We start from the raw sequence: 26,768 nt of genomic DNA, 5'->3' as shown, positions 1-26,768 counted from the left end.
AAATTATTGTGACATAATAAAACAAAAGAACATCAAGAAAATGCGTTCGGAATCATCGGAGTAACTGCAGTAATCGATTTCTCTTTTCGCTGATAACTTGAGCAGATGTTATCGATTGTTGCTTTTATATTAGTTGGAAACAAAAAACAATATCTAAAAACAATATAGCTCGAAAGAACAGCCTATGCATTAAAGAAGGCGAAATTCATTTTAATTTTAAATCTTCAGTTTTTATATATATGGTTACATTTTATTTTGTAATGTTTGAAGGAAGGGTAAATTTGTGCTAAATATTTTATTTATTGATATATCAAAATCTTCAGTGCAAAAAAAAATATTCCAATAACGAAACTCAATAAGGTTTGTTCATAAATTTCATGAGGCGAAAAATAGTCATTTTGGACACCCACCCACCCCCTCTTAACGCTTTTTGTATGAATATTATAAAATTTTTGTATGACCTGTAACAACTTACTGATCCCTACCAACCCGCTCAAGCGTTGTGTGAAATTAGCGAATGAGCCAAAAGAAGAATAAATATTTGAAAGAAAGAATTTCTGAATAAGTAATGAATAGTGAATAGTTTTGGCAATAACTTTCCCAATATGTTTAGTTTATTCAAGAGCATATCATTGTTGCATTAAGTGCCTTTTTTAAATCAACTGACTCTAAAATAAGACTGATGTCGTCAGAGGGATTCAATAAAAACGTAAAAACGAATATCATCTTGAGACGTCCTTGGTTTCAGACTCATTATGCCAAACGACTTTATGTCAAAAGATTATTATGCCAAATGACCTACCACCAGATCAACTCTATATTTACTTATAATAATAATGCTCAACATATTGTAAAGCATGACTTTAAATGCTTTAGAGCATTCATGATGTCAAAACTATGTATCATTGCTTGATAGTTATCGAATGAGTGCAATAAAACTTATTTTAATCTGCATTTTATTATGCATATAAAAATAAACACACATTGTTTGAAAATGTATTGGAAAATATGAAGTTGGTGCAGTCCCATATTGAAAAATAAAGGCATACCAGTCTCCATATGAACTTTTAATTTAAATTTCAGCTGCAAAACGTGAATTGTGTTCAAGTTTATTATTTTTTGCTGATCATTAGAAGCAAAATTAGTTAGCTATGCGGTTGTGTTAAATATGTCAGGAAGAAATGTAAGGGGTCGTCCATTAATGACGTAGCTATTTAGGGGGGAGGGGGATCTTTACGGGGCCCATATAGCCGTAGCGGTAAACGCGCAGCTATTCAGCAAGACCAAGCTGAGGGTCGTGGGTTCGAATCCCACCGGTCGAGGATCTTTTCGGGTTGGAAATTTTCTCGACTTCCCAGAGCACAGAGTATCTTCGTTCCTGCCACACGATATACGCAAGCAAAAATGGTCATTGGCACAGTAAGCTCTCAATTAATAACTGTGGAAGTGCTCATAAGAACACTGAGATGCAAGCTGAGATGCAGGCTCTGTCCTCTGTTTTGTTTAACATAAACTTGGTTTTAAAATGATGATTCAGCTTCAAAACATTCATCAAGATTGAAAAGTAATCTGAGAAATTTTAGATTTTCTTGATAAATGCAATCAAACAGATTTTTCAAAGCTTTAAATGGTTATGTAAATATTATATTATATTCGTGTCTTAATTGATAAATTTTTAAACAAACAAAATCAAAGTTTAATAAATAAATTAAAAATCAATGCTTTAACTACTTGGACTACATTGTTTTCTCATTTGTTAACAAGTCATAAAGTCAGCCGTTTTCAAGACAATAAAATATGCTCTTTTCGGCAAATATTACATGAAACAAGATATTTATACCGTGTATTATGCATTCAATGTTGCAGGAGATCTCACTCAATCAACTCATCGATTTGTTTTGATGTATCAATGCTCTTGATAGAATAGCCTGAATATTAATGAGGACAACAGATTCGAGTGATATCGAAATTGCCATTCAATTTTATTGATAACTTGGTAATTTGTATTATTTATTATTTATTATTAGTAATTTTTAATTATTTAACTGTTTCATTATAGGTTGTGTAGGTTTATTTTATTATGAAGAAAAATAATGAAGGTCAGCTGAAATATTAATAGAGATAAATAATTTGTATAATAATTTTCTAAACATTCCAAATATATCAAGTGTAATCTTTTCTATATCTGGCCACTGATTGCCAAATGGATTTGAATTTGGATAATAATTCATTTCGAATTAATATATTTTATTGTTAATTTTCATTGAAATCTATTTCCTAACAAAGAATAATTTAAAAAAAACAATCCTCTAAAAACGAAATTTCTGTTCTAACTAAAAATAAACTAGAAATATATTGTACCCTAACTCAACAATAACGAGCTTCATCAATCCAATCAATTTTTTTTCACATTTTCTATAGTAAACTTGTTTGTCTTGGTAACAAAAGCAAAAGTAATACAATTTAGCTTCATATAGGCTAGATACCAAAATTATGTGACAGGAACTGCGTTTATTTGAAACTGTTTTCCAAATTACTTTCGAGCGCTACTGTATATCATACTGTTAGATTAGATTATCCTTACATTTTAGTCAGTAATTAATATCAAATTTTGTATTGAACTTCTGAATTCTATTTTTTTGTTTCAACCCAATCACTGAGGAAAATTAATAAAAAATATAAAGGGGGGGCCTTCCTTAGCCGAGTGGTTAGAGTCCGCGGCTATAAAGCAAAGCCATGCTGAAGGTGTCTGGGTTCGATTCCCGGTAGGTCCAGGATCTTTTCGTAAAGGAAATTTTCTGGACTTCCCTGGGCATAGAGTATCATCGTACCTGCCACACGATATTCGAATGCGAAAATGGCAACTTTAGCATAGAAAGCTCTCAGTTAATAACTGTGGAAGTGCTCATAAGAACACTAAGCTGAGAAGCAGGCTCTGTCCCAGTGAGGACGTCAATGCCAAGAAGAAGAAGGGGGGGGGTTTGCTTGATATGCTACGTATTTTCCAAGGGGAAGTATCAGCATTTGTGACGAAACGGTACGAGAGGGGAGGGGGGTGTAAACAATCAGTGAAAAATGGTACGTTATTTATGGACGGCCCCTAATAGAAAATTATAAACATTTGTATGAAAGAAAAACTTCAAAGTTTGAGCGCTATTTTCTCAGTGCCTACTTTTTTCAATATGGGCCTTTATGGGCAGCATAAGTTGTTCTTAGAAAAACTTTCTTATCGAAAATGTCTCCATCATGAAATTTTGTCCTGAACAACTAATTCCTATCACAATTCATAGATAGTCAAAATTAAAAATGATAAACAAAAGATTATTGCGTTATATAAAAATGAAATTTTGTTTTCATATTTTTCATGATAAAAAAATCAGTATATATGTTCTCATGACTTCTCCAAACGGTTTACTACAATCTCCCCACTGAACGTTCTGTTCTAAAATCAACATATCGGTGCCATAATTCTTAAAATAAATTGCTTGCAAAAACTTATAGCCAATTTGCAGAAGTTGTTCTTGAGTCAAAATGATCGATTCATCTATAGAAAACTCTTTTACTATTATACTAAAACCATGGTTAAAATTTAATCCCATATATGGGGCACGGTTTCTTATAATCGGCTCATTCTGGGTAGCATTCATCAGCATTGGATCGATATTTTTTTGTTTGAATAGCACCAGCAAAAGATTCCACATAGTTTTCATGTTTTAAAGACTATTCATTTTATAAAGAGGACACCTTGTTTATGCTATATCTTTTTTATCATGTATATAAAATCCCAAAGTTTTTTGTCTGTCAGTAACGCTTTGAAAGGTTTCATTGAGCAGCATACAACAGCAATTTAAGAGCACAACAACAGTCAAATTAAGAGCACTGCAAAAGTCCATTTGAATGTTACAACATTACAATAGGGTCCTAAAGCCCTGTCCCAATTTTAGTGCCAAACGCTTACGTTCAGGCCAAAAACACATGTTTACTCAATTTTTTAATGTTTTTTCATTTGTTTAAGTACAAAAAACATTTTTTTATGTTTTAATAGATTTTGTCACACTCCTTGATTTGAACTCAAATTTTGGGTAAATACACCCGTGTTTTCCGTGTCCCTTCCGAAATGTCAGATAGGAACAACCCCAGTGTTAAAACTAAAACCCCTGTGATATTTTTGTCGATTAAGCGAACGTCAAACATGATCTCAAGTGTCAAGGTTCATTTATGGATCCAATATTGAAATTAAAGTTTTAATATGAAATATCCGTCATTTGAGCGAGAAAAATTGCTAAAGTAGTTGCAGTAATATGATCTTTCGTATTATTAAATGAAAACAAGATTTCATTAACCATTTTAGGACCCTATTGCAAATTGTGGAGAATAATAACAGCTATTGCACAGGGTGTTCTAGAGTTTTCCGAAGCTTTGTCCTTCCTAATTCGTATAAAAGTCACGATCTTTTTATCATTGTAGTTTTCCGGTTTTATGAACTTGAACGGTAATCAAAATGTAAACAAACCAACTTTATGCTGTTCGACCGCACTTAAATTCCGATGCAAGTTGAAAATGTGATTCATTACGGGTTTCGTCATTTTAATATAAGGTTCAAAAACAAATAAGATATATGCAAAGGAAAGATAAACATGATTGTGGGCCGAATATTCTAGTTTTTTTATTTACACAACCTTCTTGAGTCGATGTTCCATGGTTCGATATCGACTTTTGAAGGCAAAATAAAAATATTTTTTTTATGGTAACTATAATGGTCCCCTAAAAGAGCTTTCCAAAGCATTCCTGTTCGATGACTCGATATATTCATTAGTCGATAGTCCCCTAATTACAATTCGATTCGTTTTAAATCGTTGACGATCGCCATCGCAGCACAAAGATCTATACAGAAATTGTAGCACTGGTTAATCGGGATTCAATAGAATATTCTAGAATTTTCAGTCAGATTCTTCTCTCTAATTTATAAAAGCTTCTGGAACTTTTGAAATATTTCACAACAGCATTTAAGGCTGTAATTATTTCAGATCAGAATAACGGCACTATAACAATGGAGTATGGTTAGAGCATAAATTTAGGCGATTTTGCGTTCATAAATATCATGCGTGTCTCAGCTTATTATTCATACACCAATGGCATATTTATCAACAGAGAAATTTCTCTGTCCATGTTATCATTTTGCAATTGAAAATAAACATTATTAATCTTTGAAAGAGGTTTTTGCTTGAAAATTCCTATGGAACGTGACTAGCCACGCTGGGTTAGCTAGTTTATCAATGAAATCATAATCGGTTTTCTGTGCATCGTAATACTATTATTTTCCTCTTATATGGAAATATAAGATCTTACAAAGAAGAACAAAGAAGTTTCGACAAAAACTTCCTAGAAAAGATGTTCTTCAAACTTAAACAACATTTTTCACATACCAAAAATCCGAATTTTTATGAATGAATTGTGTTTTGGTATACTCAACTATTATACTTGGCTCCAGACCTACCAATCTTTGACCATTCTAAACATTGTTCCTTTTTCGTGTGAATTATAATTATTTTGAAGGCTTTTTTGTTATAACACCATCGTGCAATAATATAATAGTCGAACGATACTGTATACAGAAAACCGATTACGATTCTATTGACATATTATAAAGATATAGCATTCACAAGGTGTCCACTTTATAAAATGAACAGTCCTTAAGTAAGTTCTACAATAGAGAATGTGGCTACTCTGGTAGGTGATAAATTATTATGAATATACATTAAACTTGTTCAACATACGATGATTAACGCTTTACAGGAGACTTGACTGTATATCTTTATTTTGTTGGGGATCACTGGGTTCATTCAAATATTACGTAACGCAGAATTTTCCAATTTTAGAGCCCCTCCCTCCTCCACGTAACAGCTTTTGTATGGGAAATTTCAAATTTTTGTATGGACCGTAACACAATGTAAGACCCCCTCCCTCCCCCTGTTGCGTTACGTAATATTTGAACGATCCCACACATGTTCACATGTTTATCAATAGCATGAGCAATCATGCATATGAAACGTAAAACCACATTGACTTTGGTTACACAATATTTCAGTAGTAAGTTTGGAGCAGGAAATACGTAGTGTGCTAGTCGATCCGATGATAATGGTTCGAATCTGGTTTGCACCCTTTTGGTTTTTTGCGTATTTCCATACTTCCAATACATGCACTTAAAAGGCATATGTGTGAAAGTTTTATTTTTTAATACATGTGTTGGTGATGCACGCACATGAAAAAAAAAGACACATGCGACATCAACCAGGATCGATCCATGGTCATGAGAGGGAGAATCAAATACTATACCTCAGCACTAAACCCGCTTATTGGTATGCGTGGTGCAAAAAGCATATCATGTTGTACTTCCCCATTTGTACCGTAAAAACTGCTCGACTCAATGACCGGATTATCTGCCTATCAATAGACGCTCAAAAACGTCATGTCGCTCAGAAGAACACTTTTCCGCCATCAATAGACGCAAAAAACGCCTATAATGACGGTTTCAACTTTTGGGTGTACCATCTACCAGAGCTGCGGCAAAACACGCGAGCTGGGAACAGCTTTCATAGTGATGGGTGATATGCAAAAGCGCATGATCGAGTGGTGGCCGATCAATGAACGAATGTGCAGGTTAAGAATCAAAGGCCGATTCTTCAACTTCAGCATAATCAACATGCATAGCTCACACTCCGGAAGCACTGATGATGACAAGGACGCATTTCACGCGCAGCTCGAATGCGAGTACGACAGCTGCCCAAGTCACGACGTCAAGATCATCATAGGAGATTTGAACGCTCAGATTGGCCAGGAGGAGGAGTTCAGACCGACGATTGGAAAGTTCAGCGCCTACCGGCTGACGAACGAGTACGGCCTACGACTGATAGATTTTGCCGCCTCCAAGAATATGGCCATTCGTAGCACCTATTTCCAGCGCAGCCTCCCATATCGGTACACCTGGAGATCACCTCTGCAGACAGAATCGCAAATTGACCACGTTTTGATCGATGGACGGCACTTCTCCGACATAACCGGCATCAGAACCTATCGTGGAGCTTACATTGACTCAGACCACTACCTGGTGATGGTGAAACTGCACCCAAAACTATGCGTCATCAAAGATGACGGTACCGATGCCCGCCTCGGTACAATCTCGTGACTAAAACAACCGGATGTCGCAAATGCGTACGTGCAGCATCTTGAGGGAGCGTTGCCGGATGAGGGTGAGCTCGATAGGACCCCTCTTGAGGACTGCTGGAGGACAGTTAAAGTAGCCATTAACGACGCTGCCGAAAGCATTGTCGGATATGTGGAACGGAGCTCAAGAAACGATTGTTTCGACAAAAAGCGCCAGGAGGTTTTAGAGAAGAAGAATGCAGCGCGGGCTGCAATGCTGCAATATGGTACGCGACAAAACGTGGAACGATACAGACTGAAGCGGAAACAGCAAACCCGCCTATTCCGGGACAAAAAGCGCCGCCTGGAAGAGGTGGAATGCGCGTGGACTATGCTTGAGGAGGACTTGCAAGCTCTTGGGGTTTTCGAACGCCGAGTGTTAAGGACGATCTTCGGCGACGTGTGGTGGCGAAGGATGAACCACGAGCTTCCTCAACTCTACGGCGAACCCAGTATCGCGAAGGTAGCTAAAGCTGGAAGGATACGCTGGGCAGGGCATGTTGCAAGAATGTCGGACAACAACCCTGTAAAGATGGTGTTTGCTACGAATCCGGTCGGAACAAGAAGGCGTGGAGAGCAGCGAGCTGGGTGGATTGACCAGCTGCATCAGGTCTTGAAGAGCGTGGGTCGCAGTCGAGGATGGAGAGAAGCGGCCATGAACCGAGTGAATTGGCGAAATGTTGTTGGCGAGGTTTTATCAAGCCAATTGAAAATAAATTATAACTTGAGGAAATCTCATAGGACCCTTTGACAGAATCAATGTGAAGTAAGCTCATTGTTGTAATTTTGGGCAATTTTACATGTGTTTATGCAGCAAATATTTTTTTCATGCATTAGGAAGAAGAATGAGATCTTTGAAGATATTTATGGCGCAGTCATAGAAACAAGTTTTGATGAAATGCTAAAAAGAACTCCTTCAAAAATTCATTGTTCAAGTTCTAGAAAAACTCCTCAATAAATTTCTCGAAATAATTCCCATAGAAATCAGTTTAATAATTTCAAAAATCTAGTCAGAAATTCTGGAACAATCCTTGCAGGATTTTACATAGATAAGACTGAATTCATTATAAGAATCGAGGAGGGATCTCAGGTAGAATTTCTAAAGAAATATATGAATGTATACCTGAATAATTTCTAGGAATCATCCCTGAACAAATAGTTGTTAGTATCTTTGAAAAAACTCCTGGAAGACTAGAAGGTTATTTTCTGAATATTTCTAGAGGTGTCTCTAGAAATCTTCCTTCCAAATACACATCTAAAATTCTCGAAGAAATTCAAGTATCCTGAACATAATCCTGGGAAAATTCTCTTGAGAAATTTAAAAAATCATCGTGACAGAATCACTGAAGAGGTGTCTGAAGAAATCCCATTATGGATTCATTAAAGATTCTCCTGTGCAAATTCAAGATGAATCTTTATGGAGTACCTACTGTAGGAGTTCTAGGATAACTGGACCTTCCTTAGCTGAAAGACTAGAGTCTGCGGCTACAAAGCAAAGCCATGCTGAAGTTGTGTAGTTTCGATTCCCGGTTGGTCCAGAATACACTTAAAAAATATTCATGAGCTCGGCTTTCAAAATTCTATTGGCATATACTCTTTGTTGATTAATCATTATCATTACCTCGTGTCGACAATGTGTCGACAAACTGAAATCTCGGTTAGTTTTATTTTTAACCCATTATTCGGCTACTCCGCGTGCCGAGCAACAACGTTCACTATCTTTTCAACGAAGCCAGTTGTCGAAAATGCCGATACATCGGTTTATCAATAAGATTACTGAGACTCTCAGTATTTTGTTCAACCGTCATATTGTCTTGCATTGTAAACGAACACTTGCCGGTCTTATGTTTACCTTTCAAAAGTGTAAAAATATTGTGATTTGGTTGCGAAAGCATGGATTATTCAGAAACGGGATTATAGAAGCTTCCATTTGTAACGTCATTTAGAACCCTATTCATAGTTTTCGTTTCATTGTTAAGATTTGTTCGTATTTGTTATGTATACTAGAGTTCGTCATGAATGTCGCAAACTGACAGCATAGCTTTAAGTTTAATCCAAACACCAACCAAACAAGACGCCATCTATGTACATTGAAAAGAACTAAAGAAATATTTCGGAAATTCAAATCTATTGCGTCTTAGAGAATTGACCAGAATTTTTCTCGTTGCTCCTACTAAATTGCGCCGATGGGCTAATATGAAAATTCCCAAATTAGCCAATTAAAAGAAAACAATAGTACAACCTTTGTACACATTCGGGTGGAAATTGCGTTCATCTAAATTAGCTCAACCCTTTTTAAGTCTGGATCGCGATTCAAAGCGAATAGATTGCAAGTTGTCGGAGTGATTTCAAAAGTTATTTAAAGATAATTCAAGACAGTTTTTGAGTAGTGAATTCCATTTTCAACTAAACTCGAAGTATATTTTTGGTAATTTTAGATTGATTTCAGTGTTTCAATTTAGTAAGGTGGCATCCCCAAATTACGTAACGCTCTAGGGGGAGGGGGGAGTAGGCTCAAGCGTTACAGTTCATACAAAAATTTGAAATTTTTCATACAAAAAGCGTTACGAAGGAGGAGGTCGAAAATTTTCAATTTTAGTGTTACGTAATAAATGGACGTAGCATAATTTGTGTTTTTCTGTTGATCATTTAGATATTTGAATTTGTCGAATAAAATTGAATTATTGTGAAAAAGTGCCTTATATTTTGTGATTTTCGATTAATAATAATTCAGGTAAGCTTAATTTGAATAAAAAGTGAGCAAATTAAGTGAAAATACGCGTTGAATAGGCCCTCCTTGCCCAATCAACGTGGGCGGCTAATCTTGGCTAGTATCAAGTAGAAGCATTTCCTCGGATACGGCTGGGACTACGATCGGCCGTCGCCAAGAGGCTGTGAGTTCCCAAGAACGGCACCGGTCCCTGAATTGCTGTGCAACTCGGCTACCAACACCCGTGTGACATTTCGCTCGCCAATAAGTCGTCAGGCTTGAGCATCGTTCCAAAGCTCTTCACTTCACTACAAGGGGACGCCTTTACCCCTAAATCGTTTGACCCACAGCAATTGGTGAGTAAGAACGTGAAGATTTGCAATCGGTAAACCACACGGGACAACCGACGGCTTTAGTTGGGGGATTTTTGCCGAGAAGAATGAGGTCAGATCTGACTATAGTAAATAAAAATTTGCTCAAAGATAAAATCAACATTGAATTAAATCGTGATGTCACCGTATTAAACTTGTTTGAATTTTGATAAATAATTACACTTTAAATTTATGGCAATTGTAATTATTGAAAATGTCAACAATTTAAAATAAAATAGCGTCCACGCAATTTTATTTTAAGTTCAAAAATTCTCTTTGTCAAACAAGGGCCACCTCATCAATATGATTGCACTCTTATTACGTATCACTTGCAAGTGAAAGTACAGTTTGTCTACTTTTTCTATGACAAGCCTCATGTTGTCCTTACCTCAAATTAAGAGTTGTTCATAAACCGACTGGAGCGTTCGGAGGAAATGGTCGTCTACTCGAAGACCCTTATTTCAACGTAAATTATGAAATCATCAGTGTGTACTTTTATTCATTCTAGTTGTTCAATTCAATCGTTTAATATTTATTTTTTTTTCCAAATTATTTCAGATCCCTCATCGGTTCATCACCCGGGCTAGCGTGACTCGAATAAACAAGTACAATTCACTCCCAGCTGGGACCCAGTTTGCCAGCAGTTTATATTTTATCCGCAAACATCTTAGTGCGAAAAGAAAAGAAGTGCCAACACGAGAAACCATCGTGAAGAAAGCCAAATTGATTTCGTTGGAATTTGTGCAACGGATGGAAAACTAGGTTGTTGTTCCGTGAAAATTCGGTTGAGAAATTATTCAAGTGTTTGAGAGTGAGTGCGGCCGAAGAAAATCTTAAGCCAACAAACAGACGACAAACTGTGGCAGCAAAATGGCGCGCTTGAAGAAGAGTTGTTACGTTTGGTTGTTGTTTCTAGTGATTTGTTCGGTGGTGTTGGCTGTTTACTCAGATATGTCCGCCATGACGACGACGGAAATCGTGGCATCCAGCGACAGAAGTGCTGAGATTGCAACGGAAATGAGTGGAAACGATGGTACGACGGAGGTGGTGAAGGAGGTGTCAGAAATTCCGTCTTCCACTGCGCTCAGCGAGTCATCAAGTGTCGTTGTCACAAGTGGCCCAACGCAGACGATGGAAGGTTTGACGACAGGTCTTGCGGTTGAAGTGAGTACCGGTGCATCAGCAGCTACAGCTGGGGAAGAGGAGAAGAAGGGAGATATTGAGTTGGAAAGTGAGACTCCGGTTATAAGTTTCGGAATTCGGTCGTTCACGGTTGAAGTGGGCACTGGAACAGAACGGTCCAGCGATGAGCCAGTGCTTATGAATGCAACCCAGCCGGAAAATGCAACTCAGCAGCAGGGCGACGAAAGTGCCACCACTTCGCAAGTGAATTTTTCAACTGACTCATTGGGTGATGTGGCGACAACAGTTACCGTTGAAAAGACAGTTTCGACTATTGGAACCAGTGAAGCCACTCATGTGGAAAGCACGCCTGGGAAAAGCTTTAATCAGGAATTGACAAGTGATGCCGGCCAAACCGTAGTTACCATTAATACCAAGCTAACCAATGAGAAGCCAATCAATATGGATGAGTCCAACGAAGAGCAACATCTATCGAATGAAATTCGGGTCGAGAAGAAAAATGGCCTCTATCGAATCAAGATAGCGGAAATCACAACGGATGAATTCGATAATGGATTGCATGAAAGCGATAATGAGAATATGCTGATGCCAGCTGATATCATGGCAGCCCCCAAGTCCATTTATCCAAGTAAGATTAATATTGATGATTTTTACCCCTCGAAGCTGGAAGACTTTAAACCTCTGTCTAGCGGTGGAAATTCCGTACAAAGAGAGGAGGTAATGCAGGAGAAAATGCTGCGGGAAAAGGCGATTCTGCGAAACGAGGATAATGAGAAACTTTTCGAATCAACAATCATGAAGCCATCGGAAGTTTTGCCAATAATTGACAGTAAAACTGACAGCTCTGATGAGGATCGGAGTGAGGATGACAAAAAAGGACAGGATAATAACGGTGATATTTCCACCACCAAGATTGAGATAGAACTAATAGATGATACCTCAGAAACTTCAACCAGCGACGAAGGAAAACCCTCCATTGACAATATCACCGAGAAGTTGGAAGAAAACGACGAAGTAATTAGCAGAATCGAAGAGAATTTCAAAGGTTACAAAACTTTCGAACCACCAGAGGAGGAATTTCACGAAGAGCCGACTCCAAAGAAGAAGGATGATGAAGTGATTACCATCGCCATTTCTTCAGTGACGTTTTCATCGTCGCAGCAATTATCTACACAAATGCCACCTACTCTAACGCCAATTGCCGGAACTACCACTCAATCCACACAGGAGGAAGTCCCAATCCCTGTCAGCGGCAGTGACATTGTCAAAGCCAATTACGGCAATTTGTTCATTCCGAGACGAGTGAAGAAAAACGATCCAACCACATCCAAACTGAACGTGTTCAACTCTGCCCCTCTGAAGAAGATTGATTTTGCCAATACAAAATTCAACACTGACAACAGTGGCTCACCTCACGATCCCAAAGATGCCAGCAAAAAAGATAAACCGGAATTCTCCACAACCAAGTTCTACAACAGCAAAGAGCTCTACAGCGAGTTACACCACCAAATGATGAATGATAGCGACCATCGTCATCCAAACCGCAATTCCCCGGTCGTCCCAAAGAAAACCACTGTCATTGTTTCGGAAAAGGACATCCTCACCGCCAAAACCCTCTCCAAACCATCCCAAACTCAATCAACGGTAACCGCCAAAAAGCTCCCACCGAAATCTGTCACCCCAACAAATGTGACGCCCGTTCGCCAGGAGTCCAACATCAAAAAGCAACTCCTGCAGACAAACTTTATTCCGCGTGAGGACACCCCCAACCCTCCGCCCACCACTAAACCACATGCCATCGCCGAAAGCACATCTGTCAACCGACCTCTCCACCCTCAGGACCAACAGAAGAAGATAAAAAGCCTCGGCGCTGCTGCTTCCGCCATCATAGCTGCCACCACCAAGCTCACCAAGGACAACAGCAAGGCCGCATCAGCTCGTAATACACCTGCGGCCATCAGCACCACCACTTCCGCCACCACCATCACTAACCTACGCAAACCGCAACCATCGAGCACCAAACCGGGGCCTAGTGGCGAAAGCTTAATCACAAGGCCGGTCATTACGCCGCTATCCCGGCTGCAGGAGAAAATTAATACGCTGGATTGCGACATCCAGGCCGTCTCTCCCGACTCATCCATCTGGCGGGGCAACGAAACGCACGATCTCAATCTGCCCATTACGGTGAGTAACATTCTGAATGGGGCGAAGGGGGTGGTAGGGATTGTGCTCTTAAAATTTACATGAACCCCTTTGATAGTGAAAGCTTGTCGAGGATGTGGGGAAATGGGTCCACAAAATCAAAGGCAGTCGAATTGCGATTGCCAACGACATCCGCAAAACGTGGGAGCAGTGATAGAGCGTTAAAAGGTACTTCATCATTCATTATGCAGCCCACAGACGCTCAGACGGTTTGACCAACATTTACTCCGCCCCCAAGTTAGCCAAACTGATTTATGATGATGCAACTGTTTGACCGACTGTCAAAGATCGTTCCAGCAACACGATATTTCTTCGCATGTTTGGATTATCTCGGCAAGTCTAGTGAATTTATGATTGTTATTTCTTCGAATTCTGTGGCTGTGGGGGGAATATGTTTAAGATTTTTGGCAATAATCGTAGTAAGGAAGAGCAGAACTTTCAAAGTTTGTACCGTAAGCAATGGATATTAGTGGGGAATTCCAGTTTTAATTCGCACAAAGTATCCCGGCAAAACTCTTAAATCATGAGAGGGTCTCTGTCGGGGAATATTCTGAGCATTTATCGATATTGGAATGGCTATGATATTTTTTCACATAATTTATCCAGAATCTATTGGTAGTTTCCTCTAGTTATTCTATTTTGAAGATTTTCCAGGAATCCAGTGGCTATACTAGGGGCCTTCCTTAGTCGAGTGGTTAGAGTATGCGGCGCGGCTACAAAGCAAAACCATGCTGAAAGTGCCTGGGTTCGATTCCCGGTCGGTTCAGGATCTTTTCGTAATAGAAATTTCCTTGACTTTTCCGGGCATAGAATGTAATCGTACCTGCCACCGATTTACGAATGCGAAAATGGCAACTTAGGTAAAGAAATCTTTCAGTTAATAACTGTGAAAGTGCTCTTAGAGCACTAAGCTGAGCAGCTGGCTCTGTCCTAATGGGAATGTTAACGCCAAGCAAAAAAAGAAGATGGGTTATATTAAAGATTCCACCATAAATTCTTCCTGAGATTCTACCTGATTTTTTTTTTACAATAATTCTTCCAGAAATTTATCCACAGATTCCACAAGAAGTTCTTCCGGGTGAAAACATATTCAGGTATACTTTCAGGTGGCATTCTTCCAGAGATTCCTTCAAAGGTTCTTCTACAAATTAGAAGATTTCCTCGACTGATTCCTTCAAATATCAATCCAAATGAACATAAGTTATCCTAGTCCTAGTAATTTCTTCTGTAATTCTTCAGATATTAAGTACTCAAAGGTTGCCTCCAAGAATTCCTCCAGAGATTGCGTTAGGTTAGGAGGTTGGGAGCTGCCAATCATTACGTAAGACAATTTTGGCTGTTTTTCGACCCTACACCCCCCCCCCCCCCCCCCCCCTCCATGGTAAGATTTTTGTATTTATTTATTTATTATTTATTTTTATTTTTTAACTTGAAATTTTGAAAGAGGGAAAAGCCCCTTTGAGTGAATTCTTACTGAACCTCTCTATCTCTTCAGAAAAAAAAAACATTACAGCATTCAGAAAAAAAAAACAATAAGCAATTTTAATAATAAAAGGCTCAATCGGCATTGATCCATAGCAGAACCAGGTTCTTGAAAGATCGAGAGGTCCGTTAAGATGTCCATATTTATTAGCATACCACACATAGTAAACTAATCTTCAAATCTGAAAAGAAACATAGGAAAAAGGAAAAAAAAACAATATCATACATAATAGGAGATATCATTCAAAAATTGAAATAAAAGTTTCAAAATTAGGAGATGCATATTTCCTGAAATATCTCGAACAGATATTGGAGTGGGACTACCTAAATTTTGAGTTTGTTTTAAAAAAGTATTTCTTGGTACAATGAATCTTGTACAATGAAAAATTATATGATCAATATCTTCATAAAAAGCCCCACAATCGCATTAATTGGAATCTTTTATGTTAATGCGATAAAAATGACTGTTACAATTATAATGATTTGAAATTAGTCTTGAAATACTACAAATAAAATTTCTGCTAACTGATACATTTTTGAACCATGGATTTAGACAAACTTTTGGAAGAATAGAATGACACCAACGTCCTTTATCACTTGAATCCCAAGATGCTTGCCAATTCAATAAGGAAGACCTTTTTAATTTTGAATAATAGTCAAATGTAGAAATATTACGATTATATGTAATACCACAGCGAACACTCAAATTAGCTAATGAATCAGCTTGTTCATTACCATAAATTTTTGAATGAGCTGGAACCCATATAAATTTTATAATGAAGCCTAGTTAATTTAGTTCAAATAATTATTGTTTAATCATTGGAATTAGACAATGAGTTTAAATATGAAAGTTCATTGAGCTAATGGCTATAAGGCAACTATAGCTATCAGAACAAATAAAAAAAATATTTGGTGAACAAGTTTTTATCATACTACATGTAAAATATAATGCAGTTTGTTGGCGCGTTAACCGTGGCCAACTGCGGTCGGGTCGGGGTAGACTGTATTTTTCGGAATGAAAGGAACAACACCACTCATTCTGCTAGTCCACAGTACACTTTATTGCACTACACTACACTACACTGTTCACTAGTTACACTACTGTTCACTATACTTTCACTTTACTTCACTTGGATCGGTATAAACTTCGCGGCGGTAGATACAAGACTGACTCCCATGGTGGAGCGGTCGCATATTTATACCAGTGCGTTCGTATTCTAGAAGTTTCGACGGTTCTCATTCTCGAAGGTGCTCATTCTCGAAGCTTCTGGAACAGCACTCACTGGCGGAACTCACTGGAACTCTCGTCGGGGATACACTCATAGGGAACTCACGGCACTTGAGTTCCTGTTGGTAACTCACATGGTACTTACGCTCACTGTTGATACTCCTGCACTCAGTGGCGTAGTCAGGGTGGGTCGAGAAGGGGCCACATTCGGATGCACTTTGAGTCGGACATGTTTACGACTCGTTCCGTACGGAACACAGTTAACAGCAACAAAAATCGAACAGGGAGATTGTAATTCAAAAAATGTGCTGTAAAATGATTGTACACCCCGAATCCTGCAATATCATTAATTAAAGATCCATCTGTAAAATAAAACTGATCAGAACTTACTACAACAGGTCGGTTAAGACCAAGTCAATCGTAGATGGATTTCTAGAGGAGGAAAAACATGTAGGGCTATCAGGGTATTGAATTGAGAAATATCCTGAAGAGCACTCATCAAATAAAATTCTGCCGTTGGAATTACTTTGAGAATTATTCCATGACCGATGTTTGGCATTAAATCTCTAATGACAAAAAAATGACTTATTGCGAGTCAATTTTTGCAAGTCAGTTTGGAGCAAATTAACTTGCTGTCCAGAGCATTGAAAAGGCAAATAGGCAGCTATGAAAGTATATTTACCAAACTGTGTTTCAACAGAAACACCTAAAGTTTCAAAAACTTTAGTTTCAAATGATGAAAACAGTTGATGTTTATACGCCTATGAATGATGATTGCAACTCCCCCACATGCCCCATCAAGTCGATCATTACGATAAACAAAAAAGTTAGGATCTCTTTTGAGTTTAGATCCAGGTTTCAAATACGTTTCGGTAATAACAGCTATATGCACGATATTAACCGTAAGACAATTAAACAGCTCGTCCTCTTTACCATTCAGAGAACGAGCATTCCAATTTAAAATATTTAAATTATTATTTGGATCCATTAGAAAAACGTAATCCAATAACAATTTGATTTGTAAATTTTACACCAACTTGGACTGCTTCAGTCATAGTGGTGGCTTTGAACATTGCATCAATCATTAGATTCAATTGTTCAGTTAGAAAATTAAAATTAGAGGCAGACAGGTCACTTGAAGTGGGTTCATTATCTGATGATTTCCCATTAGAATTTTCAGGAGACGAACAAGCGAAGAAGGAGTTACCTGTGGCGGCAGGGTTTTTTTCCATTTGATTTGAAACAAGTAGAATGGGTACTCATGGGACGAATAGGGGAGGAGTTCAAATTACCTGCTACGATATCGGCAAAGGATTTTCCGTGGGTAGATACATTCGGAATTGAAAGATTCGAACGGCTACCCGATGGATTAAAATTAGTTCGTGAATGAGCATTAGAGTGATGCAAATTTTGAAATGTTTGCTCCCCTATCCTTAAACGATTATAATTAAGATAAATAGCTTCCCAAAGTTTGAAGTGATTCGGAAGAAATTTGACTGTGCACACGCCAATTGAAATTTATATGGAAATTACTATGGAAAACGCCAATTGTTAGTGTTTAGCCCTCTATCTCTTCGTCATAATATTTTATGAAAAAGTGAATAAATTCTTCTAATGTGAAATCCTTCCAGCTACAACTTTGCCGAAGACCACATTTCGATTGGACGTCAGGATAAATTGCTATTTATAATCATAAAGTGGGTTTGCATTTTGCATGCTTAACCAACTGCTCGGCAGGCAACAGTGGTGCTCCTGGCGGGAAGAATAGATCAAAGTAATCCAGGCTACTATGTTCTACAGCAAAAAAGCAGTGTTTTTTTTTTTTTTTTTTTTTTTTTGTTGGGATTTGAACCACTGCGACCATTAATTGATCTATTGTGGTATACCCCTGTTTACTATCGCAACGTGCTCAGTACGGAGAGTTACCATTCAGGATAACTGCCGTTATCTGATGATGCGAGTTATCCCAATCCGGAATGACCTTTAAAATAAATTTTACTACTAGATTAGGGTTCTGTAACCAAATTTCAGAAGGATTTAGAATGCCCTTGTTGAAATATTTTTTCCTACTTGCAAATAATGCTGGACAGTCACAAAGCAGATGATGAGAGGTCTCTTTTTCACAGCCACAAAACCGACAGACATCAATTTGACTTCGACTTATCTTTTTCAAATGATATCTTGCCGGACAGTGTCCCGTAAGCAGCCCAATAAATATTCTTAGTGATTTTTTATTTAAATTCAAGATTTTTTCCGTTATTTGTTTGTTTGGAGTTATGAAGAGTTTGGATTGCCTTAAATTTTTTATAGCTTTCCAATTAAACTGAATCATATTGTCCTTCCATTGTTTTAATTCCAATTGTGTTACACATTTAGATATTCCACAGAAAGGTTCTGGTCCTACATACTGAGAACTTGCGCCTTGTCTGGCAAGTAAATCGGCTTTCTCGTTTCCTTCAATCCCACAATGGCCTGGCACCCAGTACAGATGGACCTGGTTTTTCATAGCCAATTGCTTAAGAATTGTTATACATTCCCAAACCAATTTTGATTGGCATGTGAAACATTTTAATGCATTCAGAGCCGCCTGACTATCTGAAAATATGCAAATCCTTGCATGTCTGTAGTTTCTTTTCAAACATATATATGCACATTCTAAGATGGCGTATACTTCTGCAAAGAAGACGGTTGTCCATCTTCCCATAGGTATTGAAACATGAATCCCCGGGCCTATAATACCAGCTCCGGCGCTATCATTCATTTTGGAACCATCTGTGCAAAAAATAATCGATCCTGGTGAGATAATAGGCCCTCCTGATTCCCATATTTGGCGATTCGTATTAATCACTTCATATGGTTTATCTAGGTTCAGGATTTTTTCCATCCAGTCTTCGATCATCTGTACTGTTTTATCAATACGAAAATCTTTCAGTATACTAAGATGCCCAGAAAGATTGCCTTCTAGAAAAATGGTAGTTCTTCGCAGCCTTAGCGCACTCCTTTCAGCTTCCATTTGCACGTATTGATGTAATGGAAGCTTATAAAGAACTGCCTCTAAGGCTTTTAATGGTGTACTGTGCATTGCTCCTGTTATAGCCATACAGACCAAACGTTGAAATTTCGCTAACTTTTGTTGGGATGTAATTTGATTTGTTTTAGGCCACCAAACAAATGAGGCATAAACAATTCTGGGTCTTACAATAACCGTGTAAATCCAATGAATCATTTTAGGTTTGAGTCCCCATTTTTTACCAAATGTTTTCTTACTCACCCAGAGAGCATTCGTGGCTTTACTTATGACCTGCTCTAAGTGTAAGCTCCAGTTTAGTTTATCATCTAGAATGACCCCTAGATACTTTACACTGGATGAATATTGTAAAATTGATCCATTAATTATCAAGCTTTTGAGTGTAATTTTCCTTTTACGAGTAAATGGAACTAAAACTGTTTTTGATGGGTTTATATTTAGCCCTTCGTTTTGGCACCACTCAATAGTGCAGTTTAGTGCAGATTGCATTCTATCTGTGATGATATTATCAAACTTTCCACGTACTATTATGGCTATATCATCAGCAAATCCTATAACTTCGAAGCCTCTTTCTACTAGTTTATTGAGAATGTCATCAACAACAAGGGACCATAATAAAGGCGACAATACACCTCCTTGAGGACAACCCTTAGTAGTCCTTATCGTTATCGATGATTCCCCCAATTCGGAAGACACTTCTCTACTTTTCAGCATTTTCATTATCCAAACTCTAACGCTGGGGTCAAAGTTTCTTTTATCCATTGATTTTTTTATAGATTTGTAAGTCGTATTATCAAAAGCACCTTCCACATCAAGAAATGCAACGAGAGCAATTTCTTTTTTGTCAAGAGTACTTTCTATTTTTGTAACTAAATTGTGTAAAGCTGTGACAGTAGATTTATATGGTTGATAAGCAAATTGAAACCTATTAAGAGGAATTGTGCGCAAATATTCTGATTTAATATATTCATCTATAATCTTTTCCATGATTTTAAGCATGGTAGATGTAAGACTTATCGGTCTAAAAGATTTTGGATTTGTTTTGTCCTTTTTTCCGGCCTTAGGAATAAAGACAACACGAACTTGAGTCCATATCTTTGGTATGTGACCAAACGTTAGACTAGCTTTGAAAATATTTGTTAGATAATCAATCAGTGCTTCTCCACCCTTCTGTAGAAGTGCAGGAAAAATTCCGTCCTTCCCAGGCGATTTGAACGGTTCAAAGGAGTTTATTGCCCATTCAACTTTAGATCGCGTGAAGATGGTATTAGGTATGGATGAATTGCTTATAGTCCCGGTTGGCCTACAACTCTCATCAATATGAGCACCCCGTTCATCTTCACTTGACGCTAAATATGATCCTGGGAAATGCGTCTCCATCATTATTTTAAGAGTTTCCTGTGTATCAACAGTGAATTTACCGTTTGTTTTCCGTACAGTTCCCAAACCATTTGAATGGTCTTTAGAAAGCACTTTTTGCAGTTTCGCTACATCTGGAGTTTTCTCCATGTTTTCACAATAAGACCTCCAGGTTCGCCTTTTTGATTTTCGTATTTCTTTATTGTACATCGTAAGGACCTTCTTGTATTGATCCCATTGCCCAGAAACTTTCGCATGGTTAAAAAGTTGCCGAGATTTTTTCCTTAAATTGTTTAAGGTTTTATTCCACCAAGGAACATCCCTGCTTGTTAGTTCTTCTTTGACTGGACAGCTTGCATCATATGCCTGTAATATTTTTTCAGTTATATTTTCTGCAATTCTGTCCAGTTGTTCTGTAGATTCGATTACGTTATCCGAGGTTATATTTTCAAATTGCACTTTTGACGCATATCGCTCCCAGTTGGTATTCCTAGGATTCTTGAAAGCTATTTTGATTAATGCACCAGCAATGTACTCAAAAACAATGTGTTTATGGTCAGATAATGATTCGTAATCTGAAACATGCCAGTTTTTTATGTTTGTTGAAAGTACAGGACTACACATTGTTAAGTCCAATACTTCTTGTCTAACTTTTGTTACAAATGTCGGTTGATCTCCTTTATTACATAAATCCATATTATTTGAAGATATGTATTCAAAAAGGTCTTCACCTCTTTTGTTAATGTTGGTGCTTCCCCATATTGTGTGATGGGAATTCGCATCGCATCCGATTATGAAGTATTTATTGTGCATTTTACAGTAATTTACGAAATCTGCCAGTTCGGGTGGAGGTACTGTATCCCCATCTCCAGGGAAAAAAGCAGTGTTGCTCTGAAAGTAATTTAATGATCATTTCAGCATGATTTAGACTTTGTTATCAATAGTAACAAATTATCCTTACGTCTCATCGAAATGTGGTCTTCGGCAAAGCTTTAGCTGGGAAGTTTTCACATGAGATGAGTGTGTTCACTTTTTCATAGGTAATTATGACGAGCAGTTAGAGGACTGAACACAAAAGGTTTGCCTTTTCCATAGTAATTTCCATATAAACTTCAAATAGCGTGTGCACAACCAAATTTCTTCCGAATCACTTCAAATTTCGGGAGGATCATTTTCATCATAATTGACATCGTTTAAGCATAGGGGAGCAAAAACTTCAAAATTTGCATCAGTCTAATGAGCATGATTATGATCTTCCTGATGGGTATGATTCCAAATCAAGCGATCGTTGATTTTTCTAAAACTTTAATACTATTTAGTTCTTTTTTGTTGAAGTTAACTAAATAATATTCTTGAGAAAGCCCTTTCCGAACAATGCCAGATTGGGTTCTCTTTTTCATTATAATTACTTGGACTGGGGAAAATCCAAGTAAATCATTTATTCCATTTTTGATCTCTTCAGGTGACTTATAGTCACTTGAGAGACCTTTCAAGACGACTTTGAACAAATGTTCAGTTTTGTCGTCATAAGTAAAAAATGTGTGCTTCTTCTCTTCAAGATGTTTGAGAAGAAGTTCACGATCTTTAAGAGTTTCCGGCAAAACGCGACAGTCTCCTTTCTTTGCGATTTGGAAGGAAACCTAATGAAGTTCAAGATCTCCTGCCTAAATCCCCCAAATTCGGAACAACTGACCACGATAGGCGGCACTCTTTGCTTCCTCACTTGAATCAAAGAGCCTGAGCTAGAGGCTGATTGCTCATTTCGATAAATTATCATTATTATTCATTTCACCCTTGGAAGAAAGTTCGCATTCTGGAGAAACGTCCTTTCTTCCATTCTTGCCACGTTTAGTGACAGTTTTAAATCCCACATTTTTGGAACGAAGTTGTGAATTCAGAGATTCACCCTTCCTTTTGTTTGTTGTTGCAACCATGTTTAGTGAATAAGAAAACGTGACCTTCGAGAGGTTTTTTCCCAAGACAGTGTCCAAGAAGGATTACCACCGCTAGCTTTCGCCAACGAGTCCAACGAAAAATCGAAGGAACGGGTCCAAACAAGGATCGTAAAGGGATCAATAGTAGAAAAAAATAGTACTGAAAAGTACTGTTTTAGTAGCACTGAAAAGTGCCGTTTTTAATTTTAGCACTGAAAAGTACTGTTTTTGTAGCACTGAAAAGTACTGTTTTATTGCTTTAGGTAGTTTTAAAGAAAACCTCCAAGAGCAGAGAGAATTCGTGTACGCACAGCGGGAAGGTACGATGGGCACTGATCGCGAGCTAATTTTTCTTTTTTTTTAATTTCTTTATTAGTATCATTCCAAACATTACATTCATTTCTTATATCTAGGTGTTCTGTGTTATTAGACAACACTATCATCCTAATTTGGTAAAACAAATTTAAGATTTTATTAACATTTTGTTAACAACATATAACATTTCATTTGCCGTAGCAGTTCAGTTTTTTTACAGGTGAGTTGATTTCACCTGCTTATAAGAGAAAAAAAAAAACGCTTTAAATATACTTAACCTAAACATATAACGCATTAATCGTGGCAATAGAAGATTGTAACGATTTTTGCCTGAAATTATTAATTAATTTATTCGACATTTGTTCCAATGTTTCAACATTGGATATTCTATGTAACTCATTGGTGCTATACCAGGGAGGAAGCCTCAGAATCATTTTCAAAATTTTATTTTGATTTCTCTGCAAAGCTTTCTTCCTGGTTTTACAAAAGCTAGTCTCTATTGGTACAGCATATAACATGGCTGGCCTGAAAATTTGTTTGAATATCAAAAGCTTGTTCTTAAGACAAAGTTTTGATTTTCTATTAATAAGGGGATAAAGACATTTACATATTTATTACATTTTGCTTGAATGACTTCAATGTGATTTTTGAATGTTAAATTCTTATCAAGCATGAGCCCTAGATACTTAACTTCATCTGACCAATTTATTGGAATCCCTCTCATCGTGACAACATGTCTACTTGAAGGTTTCAAATAAAGAGCTTTTGGTTTATGTGGGAATATTATTAGTTGAGTTTTGGAAGCATTAGGAGAAATCTTCCATTTTTGCAAGTATGAAGAAAAAATATCCAAACTTTTTTGCAATCGACTACAGATGACACGCAGGCTTCGTCCTTTGGCGGAGAGGCCTGTGTCATCCGCAAACAAAGATTTTTGACATCCCTGAGGTAACTCAGGTAAGTCAGATGTGAAAATATTGTATAATATTGGTCCCAAAATGCTGCCTTGAGGAACACCAGCTCTTACAGGAAGTCTTTCAGATCTGGAGTTCTGATAATTAACCTGAAGTGTACGATTTGACAGATAACTTTGAATTATTCTAACGGACGATAGCTAGAAGCTTCTGCAGGATTTTTGTCTGGTTTTAAAATTGGAACAACCTTAGCATTTTTCCATTTGTCAGGAAAATATGCTAATTGAATACATTTGTTAAATATATCAACTAAAAATGATAAGCTACTTTCTGGAAGTTTTTTGATGAGGATGTAGAAAATTCCATCATCGCCAGGAGCTTTCATGTTTTTGAATTTTTTAATAATAGTTCTCACTTCTTCCAAATCAGTATCCCAGGCATTTTCGAAAACGTTCTCTTGATTGAGAATATTTTCGAACTCCTGAGTTACTTCATTTTCAATTGGACTAGTAAGTCCTAAATTAAAATTGTGCGCACTTTCAAACTGCATAGCAAGTTTTTGAGCTTTTTCGCAATTAGTTAGTAATAATTTGTTTTCCTCTTTCAATGGCGGTATAGGCTTCTGAGGTTTTTTCAAGATTTTAGATAATTTCCAAAAGGGCTTAGAGCCAGGGTCCAATTGAGAAATTTTATTTTCAAAATTTTTTTTCTTAATTGTGCAAAACGGATCTTGATTTCTTTCTGCAAATCCTGCCACATAATTTTCATAGCAGGATCGCGAGTGCGTTGAAATTGCCTTCTCCTCACGTTTTTAAGACGGATCAAGAGTTTAAGATCATCGTCTATAATCACGGATTCAAATTTTACTTCACATTTTGGAATTGCAATGCTCCTGGCTTCAACAATGGAATTTGTTAAAGTTTCAAGAGCATTGTCAATATCAAGTATAGTTTCTAAAGAAATGTTAACATCAAGATTATAGTCAACATACGTTTTATATATATTCCAGTCGGCTCGTAAATAATTGAAAGTGGAGCTGATAGGATTTAGAATCGCTTCTTGGGATATTTGAAATGTAACAGGGACATGATCAGAATCAAAATCAGCATGAGTAATTTATTGGCTACAAAGATGACTAGAGTCGGTTAAGACCAAGTCAATCGTAGATGGATTTCTAGAAGAGGAAAAACATGTAGGGCTATCAGGGTATTGAATTGAGAAATATCCTGAAGAGCACTCATCAAATAAAATTCTGCCGTTGGAATTACTTTGAGAATTATTCCATGACCGATGTTTGGCATTAAAGTCACCAATGACAAAAAATTTTGACTTATTGCGAGTCAATTTACGCAAGTCAGTTTGGAGCAAATTAACTTGCTGCCCAGAGCATTGAAAAGGCAAATAGGCAGCCATGAAAGAATGAGCATGATTATGATCTTCCTGATGGGTATGATTCATGATCAAGCGATCGTTAACTGAAAAATGAGCATTGTTCGATACTCTACCAGGCAAATTCCGGAAACGACCGTTATCGTAACGGATATTATTTTTCATCTGCCTGGCACGAGCCTCAATGACCCTCTTGCGTGAAGGGCATTCCCAAAAGTTAGCTTTATGAGGGCCCTTGCAATTGGCGCATTCAAACTTTCTGGTATCTTCTCTCACAGGACAGACGTCCTTAGCGTGAGAAGAACCTCCGCAAATCATGCATTTAGCATCCATGCGACAATTTTTTGTACCATGACCCCACTTTTGGCACCGACGGCACTGAGTGGGGTTCTGGTAATTTCCTCCAGGTTTCTGGAAATGTTCCCATGTCACACGGACATCAAACAAAAGTTTTGCTTTTTCTAAAGCTTTAATGTTATTTAGTTCTTTTCTGTTAAAGTGAACTAAATAAAATTCTTGAGAAAGCCCTTTCCGAACAATGCCAGATTGGGTTCTCTTTTTCATATTGATTACTTGGACTGGGGAAAATCCAAGTAAATCATTTATTCCATTTTTGATCTCTTCAGGTGATTTATAGTCACTTGAGAGACCTTTCAAGACAACTTTGAACAAACGTTCAGTTTTGTCATCATAAGTAAAAAAATTGTGCTTCTTCTCTTCAAGATGTTTGAGAAGAAGTTCACGATCTTTAAGAGTTTCCGGCAAAACGCGACAGTCTCCTTTCTTTGCGATTTGGAAGGAAACCTTGATTCCCCTAATGGAGTTCAAGATCTCCTGCCTAAATCCCCCAAATTCGGAACAACTGACCACGATAGGCGGCACTCTTTGCTTCCTCACTTGAATCAAAGAGCCTGGGCTAGAGGCTGCTTCGATTTGGTGTTCGGAAAATTTGTCTAGAGCATCGAACTGATTGCTCATTTCGATACAATTATTTATTTCACCCTTGGAAGAAAGTTCGCATTCCGGGGAAGCGTCCTTTCTTCCATTCTTGCCACGTGTAGTGACAGTTTTAAAACCCACTTTTTTGGAAGGAAGTAGTGAATTCAGAGATTCACCCTTCCTTTTGTTAGTTGTTGATACCATGTTTAGTTAATAAACGAAAGAAGACGTGACCTTCGAGAGGTTTTTTCCCAAGACGGCGTCCAAGAAGGATTACCACCGCTAGCTTTCGCCAACGGGTCCAACGAAAAATCGAAGGCACGGGTCCAAACAAGGATCGTAAAGGGATCAATAGTAGAAAAAGTAGTACTGAAAAGTACTGTTTTAGTAGCACTGAAAAGTACCGTTTTTAATTTTAGCACTGAAAAGTACTGTTTATGTAGTACTGATTTATTGCTTTAGGTAGTTTTAAGAAAACTTCCAAGAGCAGAGAGAATTCGTATACGCACAGCACGAAGGTACGATGCGCACTGATCGTGAGCTAATGATTC

At 37.6% G+C, this 26,768-nt stretch overlaps 1 protein-coding gene across 2 annotated transcripts in view; it reads left to right on the top strand.

Moving 5' to 3' along the window:
• LOC5564174 overlaps nt 1–26,768 on the top strand; it is a 550,217-nt gene that overhangs the window by 147,400 nt on the left and 376,049 nt on the right. For both annotated transcript variants that reach the window (XM_021844877.1, XM_021844876.1), the window contains exon 2: nt 10,843–13,611. In XM_021844877.1, coding sequence (XP_021700569.1) covers nt 11,155–13,611 — 2,457 coding nt within the window. In that variant the 5' untranslated portion in view covers nt 10,843–11,154. The remainder of the gene's footprint in view (nt 1–10,842; nt 13,612–26,768) is intronic.

Source organism: Aedes aegypti, chromosome 2 (assembly GCF_002204515.2).
Source record: "Aedes aegypti strain LVP_AGWG chromosome 2, AaegL5.0 Primary Assembly, whole genome shotgun sequence".
NCBI classification, from domain to species: Eukaryota; Metazoa; Arthropoda; class Insecta; order Diptera; family Culicidae; genus Aedes; species Aedes aegypti.
The sequence above is the reverse complement of the archived record's forward strand: the minus strand, read 5'-3'. Positions and strand labels throughout refer to the sequence as shown.